General features: G+C 41.2%; 1 protein-coding gene across 1 annotated transcript; it reads right to left on the bottom strand.

The window, feature by feature from the left end:
• Positions 1-5,443: 5,443 nt before the first annotated feature.
• LOC148041506 (uncharacterized) lies at positions 5,444-6,265 on the bottom strand. Its single transcript, XM_087689263.1, has one exon. It carries the CDS (start codon positions 6,263-6,265, stop codon positions 5,444-5,446), a length of 822 nt encoding a protein of 273 aa, XP_087545389.1.
• Positions 6,266-7,708: the final 1,443 nt, after the last annotated feature.

Raw genomic sequence — 7,708 nt, 5'->3', positions numbered from 1 at the left:
AATGGTAAGTAAATGCGAATAACACAACAATTCATCTAAGCAAGACCTATGTCAATTCAATCAAGGCATTCAAAGTAGTAAAAAAAATTTACATGAATGTGAGATCAGATTGGTTGACCCTGCATTCAATCATCTCATCAAAATGTGTTTTTTTGACTTGCCAAGACTCACCCAATAGCTGACTCATCCCTTCCTCGGAAGGACACTTGCATTGATAAGTAATCTTTGTTTTCTTCAAAACATCACATGAACCAAACAAATGTGCAAACAATGAGAATAGAATAAACCAACTAAGATGCACATCTTTGGAGCATGTGGTGGGTTTCATGGCACTATTGATGTTAGATTTTATATTGGACTTACATGCTCCTGAGAAATCCAAGCTATCAATCAACCATTCACCACTAGATAGTGGTGGCAATGGGACATGCTACAATCTTTGGCTTTCTACTACATACAATGAATTATAAAAAAAGATATTTTGAGTTGCATGTTGACTTGTAGAGTTATTATCATAGATCAAAGAACCTATGTCTTAATGCCAAACATGTATCTTGCCATTCAAACATTCCACATTCTGCAATTCATGCAAAGTTGATGGATATAGAGGTGTTAGTAAAATAAGATTGAATTAGAACCCTGCAAAGATTTTTAAAATAACTCTGATGCAAAATAATAAACAATGATAAAATTTAAAAACTTACTGTTTTATTTATAATTTGCAATGTAGTTCTTGTAGTGTACATAGATTTGTTTGTGCATATAAACATGTTGGATCAACACTTCTGTTATTGTACTTATTCCATTGAACACTTTTTTGAAATCTAAAATTCTACCTTTCCAATGTTTGCTAGGGTTTGTAACATCCTTACGCCTGACCTTGAAACTCCCTCAAGTACTTGGGTGTATCAAAATCCAATCCAACTTATAGTACTTATCACAAATCTAATTGCTGCCACTATCTTTCCTATTGAAGACCTCCACTGCAAGTATGTTACTGATGTTTTTCCTTTGTGAAGACATCTATGATAACCAAATAGAAAAGTTACCTATCAGCATGTGTATAATTTACAAATGTTCTCTCCAAATGAAATAAAATTTAAATGGAGCAATTTTTTAAAAAAATTTGTACCTGCAATTTTTTTCACAAAGAATCCCAGAGATGTTGAACAAGAAGTTGACTTATAACAAGACCATTGTTCCTTCACTAACAAATTCCTATAGTACAAAAACAAAAGAAATATCGAGTCAAAGCATACATTTAACTTACATAGGCTATTTGTTGATGATGAAAAACCAAGTGGTATGGCTAAAAAAGCAGTAGTTTACAATAATACTCATAGGTGTGTGAGATAGAGGCATTATAATGATGTGCAGGTGTTAGATATGATACCTAGGAGCCACTATACATGTAATCATTGGGCTCTTGCTACTATAAAGAAAATTGTTAAGATTGGGGACCTTGAAACTCCTTGTATTGCACTCATTGATCATGTTTTTCATGAATATGGCAAATGGCTAGTAGATATTAATCATGGATGGAGATGAAGGCAACCAACGATTTTCTAAGAGATTTATATGCAACGTGCCTGATTATTAAGGCTACTATCAATGATATACATCATAAGTAGCACTTTTTTCACTACAAGATATAGGCCTTATACCGACGTTTAAAGCGACGAAAATGCAAATAACAAAATTTGCCCTCATTGTCGCAAAAAGCATCGTTATTGGCGATGCCATAGAATAGTCGGTATTGGCATCGCTATCAGCGTCGGTATTGGTGTCGCTATCAACGTCGCAATGACGCTGATAGCAACACCAATACCGACACTGATAGCGACGGTTATGCGACGTAACGACGCGAGTAGTAAAATTTATGACACTAATAGCGACGGTAACAGGGAAATTTTTTTTTTTGTGGCAGGGCAAAAACAATGATACTGAAATCATAAAACTGATGCATGAAATAAATACATGATCGTATAAAAAACGATTGGTACAATCATGACAGGATATCACTAATACATAGAAAATGTCTACATAGATCAAGCGACTCAAAAATAAAGGTGTGTGAGCTCCAGGGATCCAAGGGCGAGCTATGCATCCTCGTTCTCGGAAATCTTGTCTCGCCGCAAAGGAGCATCGAACAGACTCTATAGAAAAAGAAACAACACATTAGTCCACCATACAATAATGCATTCAAATATCTCATGGTAACTACGGACAAGAAAGATGAGTGACTTACAGGGCCGCTGTGTCTATACAATCAGTCGATCAATGCAGTGAGACCGTGCCTCTCTGCATATTGAGTCTCAAGGCCAGTCGGATCGCGATTTGTAATGGAGTGCTGCAAAGAAAACAAAATGCTAACTATTAGAAACATGATTGTCAGTACAAAGAATATTTCAAAAAAATAAACAAGCAAAACAAAAGAAAAACTTACAAAGTCCTCCAAATATGTCATGTGGCCGCCACTCCCAAGATGATGGACCACTCCGGCCTCGAGTCGTGCCCTCGCCGCCTTGCGCTGCTGACTCCAACGTCTTGGAGAATCTGTAGCCTCCTCCCTCAGTCGGCACTAATCGTCTGCATCTAACCACTTGGGCTTTGCAGCCCCACTCTTGATTGCCTTGCATACGTCAGATCGTCTATGTGACATGTATGTACGCATGTAATCCATTATCCAGCTCGTAGAGAATCTATCTACTGTGGCTGGCACCAGAAACTCCTCATGCAAGGATGCTACTATGTAGTCCTTACTCCCCTCTGGTATGTTTTTCCAATGATCTAAGACGTTGTGCCGAAAACTTTGTTGGCACAACTCTCTCATGCGAGCCATCACCCTCCTCCCCTCATCATTCATGATGATGGCTCCTGACCTACTATCGACTAGATATCCATAACCCCCTAGAGTCTGCCTAAGATGGGTCCTCTCCCATTTTCGTCCACGCTCCTGGGCATATCGCGTTGAAGCTGATCTAGCAGAGCGCCCTGACAAAGACTGAGACAGCTCCTGGTTTGCCATCTCTCCGAATTTGGCAATCTGGTCTAGAGACATGCGTGCGAAGATGTCCTGTAACTCCTCATCGCTCATCCCTCGACTCATCCTGAAAATATCACCTGCACAGACAAAAAATGATGTTAGAATAATCAATTTAAATCATACAAAGCACAGCAATATAAATCATTTAAAAAAAATCTCACTTAAAATGCATATCTTATGTACCCTTATAAGCGATTGGTCAACGAATTGAGTAAGTGGATGCTTCAAGTATGAAGTATCCTATGGTCCCATGTTAATCTCCTGACACAACTCTGCATACACTGGAAGGTCGATAGACATGTCACCACAAAAGAATGAGTTCCTCTCGTTCTCAAAGAATTCTTGGACTCCTGTATTTCCATCATTGTTAGCCGATGCTAGCTCCAAGCTTTCGACGGCCTCCACCCCTTGCAATATTGACCCCTCTATTTGCATATTATCTTCATCTATGCTCGGAACATCACTTTAATCATATACTCTTGCACTTCGGGGAGTTGAAGGTATAACATACCACCATCGAGGTTGTCGGGGGTTTGGATAGAAGATTACCTGTTCACAAACACGTACAAGAGAGTTCAAACCATTGTGATATAAACCATGTCGTAATACAATTAGCAAGAAAATGAGTCCATGCACCTGTTCACAATGGGCGGGCAACACAAAGGTGTCAGGCAAATCCGTCCATTTTTTTTCGAAATCTATTTCAAGAAATCTAGATGGACCTCGTCGAAGTGTTGCTCCAGCTCCTCCAAGTATCACTTTGAACCACTGCACATGGAATAGTATCATGGAGAAGCTACAGTAATCCACCGTAACAATACTTTGCAAGCTCCCAAAATACTCCATCTCATCCACAACCGTGTTTGGATCCATTGCTTGTCGCCGGCTCTCTTGCTCGAACCTTGCCATGACACCACAGTCCATTGTGGAGTGCATTTTGTCAATACACTCCACGCGAAAATGCCATCCGCGCAACCATGTTGCACTCTGTACATTGAAACACTCAAATTAGATGTCTTATATAATATTTAGATACGATAGATTCTAAACCCCTCATCACCTTTGGACTACATCCCCTCGAGAATTCCCACTCCTCCATTGAGACATCTGTCCCTTCGCAAGACGCTACGGTCAAGGCTCCATGCAACCGTCGTGTTGACATAAACCGCGGCATCTCCTCCATGCCTTTGGGATATCGAATCAGTTGATGACGCATACTACGTTGGAATTCAGCTCGCGCTTCCTCTTGATCTTGCCTAGCGATCTGGTACTTGGCGAGCCCCGTCTCCATAGAGGCATGGTGCAACATACAAAAGCAATTCACCTTCTCTTCCATTGAGGCATCCATTCTTTTTTCTACCCCATTTCCAACCACCACATCTCCATTCAGTCTATCATCGTCCTTCAGCCATAGCATTTCATTGTCTAGTTCTATCGTTGGTAGCCATTGTGAAATATGCACTAGTGCCTCAGACACCAACCAACCTCTCTCTCTCCTCTCTCTCTCATTCCTTTTTCTCTCTCCTCTCCCTCTCTCATTGGCATGGGAGGTTGGAATACACAAGGAGGGAGGTTGGAATACACAAGGCTTACAATGCAAAGTCAGAATACTATAGGGTAGAGGAGTCTGTAAAAAGACAGCTATCAATCAGGTGACACTTTTTGGGTAATGGCATGGGCTAACAATATAAGCAACTTGGACCAAGACCATTTCGCAAGTGAGCTATTGCCTTATTAATGTTAAGTATCACTTTACTAGCTCCTTTACCCTAAATATACTAAAGAAATCTGGACAACCGGACTGGCATTAGGTCCAAGGATAATTATTGAAATGCAGATCATTCATTAGTTTTGAAGCCACAATAAGGTCGCATCTAATGCTGTAGCATCAGCCTCAGATTTTTGCAAATCCTCACCCACTAGCAAATCACCATACAGACTGCCAGGTTGCAGCTGTTGTGTCAGTTCCTAAACCAATTGGTTATCTTACTTTCACCCTTACTGTCAAAGAGCTAAAACCTACATGAAGAATTCGATTACTCCAACTCAAACCTCATTACCACACAAGCTACCTCATTGAGCTGATTTTAGTGTGAACATCATTGAGATAAAACCCTTGGAACTAAGTAAACTGCCATAATGATTTATCAAGAAATATTCCAGCATGTCAATTTTGATTATGCTATTCTTTAAGCAAAACATAAGAGAGATCTTGCAGCTAGCCGACTTCTTAGAAAGGTGCCCTTTACAAAAATTGTCCACCTTGCACCTTACCTTAAGATTGATAATCTGTCTAGTAAAGCTCTTATGGCCTTAGCTGGCTTTTATAAACACATGGTATGCTACATACAAAAAGGTGGCATGTGTTATATTGAAAACTTCAGACTCTATAGCTCATTAATCATGTAGATCCATGGCTTGATCAAAGTTAATAGGTAGCATACCCAAAGTGCTGCCATCACCAAAATTGTTGCCTTTAGCAAATATCTCAATGGTAGACCTGCCAAAGTGCATGCGCACACACACCTCCCGTGCTTTGCCTTTCGCCATGTCCTGTGAAATGTGAATGACAATACTACCCTCTAGTTGACAACCTTCAGCAGTTGTGTATGAAGGATTTACCTCTTTTGCACTGCTGTATAAAGAGAGTTTCATCTTTTTTTGGTTGCGATATATGGGGTAGTATGTATGTTCTACACTCTGATCAATGAGAACTACATCATCCATCTTGACATGCACTGAGAAAACATTTTTGCACATGGCATTGCCATCATCGTCCAAGAAAAGGTAACTCAATCGATCAACTCCATCTCTGAAATATTTTGCACAACGAATCCTGTAAGTTTTCCTGGAAACCCTGCATGATATGGGCTGCTTTGACATGCTAAATAACACAGCCCCTTGACAAATTGCATTGCCAAGATCTAGGGGATTGTATATTCTTCTAACCTTCCCTTCAAAATCTTCACGAACTCTTTTTAGCAGATATGGTGAAGCTGAGAAGCCTCCCACCATGATTTCCTTTATTCCATGGATCAGTTGTTTCTGTATCAAGTCTATAACCTTCTGAACTTCAGAATTCATTATGTGTTTCAAGTCCTGACATGATAATATCAGCTCCCCATATTCATGCTGAGGATACCCGGCTTTTAGATCCTCCTTGGACCACATGTCTGCAAGGGCGTGTGGCAAATCAATCTCAGCAAATGGTGTGTCCATTCCATTGAAGGTACACTTAATGGTCTGCCATGCCTGTAATAGCTTGAAACGGTAGGATGGCTTTGTCTTCAAAAAGACAGGCAAACAAGGGATTTTGGCACTCAAGAAAGAGAGGAAATTCTCATCAACAAAGACACCACCTCCAAGGCATCCAGTACTCTTTGTAGCTTCCTTCACTTAAAAATTTGTACTAGGAACTTTCTCATGCACGACCAAATCAATAGTGGCTCCGCCCACATCAACCACAACAAACCTTTCCCCTTCTCTGATGGACTGGAATCTAGCATTTTGGAGACAATGCAAAGATGCAGCCTCTAGCTCCAGAACTACTCTTAATGGATGAGGGCTTGCATCCTCTGAGCATGTTCTGCTTGACACTCCCTTGACCATACCAGCTTTCTGAGCACATTTCCTCATCTTTTGCTTGGCATCTTCTACCCATATTGCTGGCACGGTAAGACACCATTGAATATCCTTCATCATCAATTGGCCACCATACCTGTCCCTCATGTAATGCAAGATAAATTGTGATATTTTCTTGAGGTAGTTGACGATGAGAGACTCAATTGAAAGGCCTTCAGGAAGAGCCTTCGATTTGGATTGACCTTTGTAAGGAGCTTGTTCTGCTAGATATAACTTGAAACCACTCATGAAAGTACTTCCGCAAGGAAGCGATTGCATGCATGCGACACTCGTCAATGAGACAGCTACTGTCCCTCTCCCTCTCTCATTTCCTCTCCCCCTCCCCCTCCAGCTACTACTGTCAGGAAGAGTGTCAGGACTGTTTGAATCATTACCAGCTACTATCAGGAAGACAACTACTGTCAGGACTGTTTGAATCATCACCAGCTTCTGATCCATGCCGGGCTCTCTTCGCTGGAGGTTGCAGACGATATCAATGTGGACGTCGAAGGCGAGGAGATGCGACGGTATAGCAAGATGGTCTACGTTTTGCAGTAGGGCATAGAGGAGGCTTCACGCTGCAGGGGCCAGTCGCGGTTGATGTCGTGCAAAGATGTGGATGTTGTGCAGGGGCCATACCCTCTCTTGCTCTATTTGCCTATTATGTTTACCATCTTATCTCTTTTTCTCTCTCCTCTCATTCTCTCTTTTTTTCTCTCTCCTCTCCCTCTCTCATTTCCTTTGGCTCTCTTCCTCTCCTTCTCTCATTTCTTCTCCCTCCCTCTCCCTCTCTCATTTCCCTATTATGTTTTCGTCTCTCCCCCCTCTCACTCTCCCTCTCTCATTCCCTCTCCCTCTCCCTCTCTCATTTCCTCTCCCCCTCCCCCTCCCCCTCCCTCTCCCTCTCTTTAATTTCCCTCTCTTTCTCCCTCTCCCTCTTCCTCATTTCTTCTCCCTCTCTCATTACATACAAATTATACAAAAAATAAATAAAAAAGAGAGAGAATGAACTCTCCCTCTCTCATTCCCTGAGTCTCTCTT

Source organism: Lygodium microphyllum, chromosome 1 (genome assembly GCF_053477565.2).
Source record: "Lygodium microphyllum isolate KBCC chromosome 1, Lygodium_microphyllum_v1.1.10, whole genome shotgun sequence".
NCBI classification, from domain to species: Eukaryota; Viridiplantae; Streptophyta; class Polypodiopsida; order Schizaeales; family Lygodiaceae; genus Lygodium; species Lygodium microphyllum.
The sequence above is the reverse complement of the archived record's forward strand: the minus strand, read 5'-3'. Positions and strand labels throughout refer to the sequence as shown.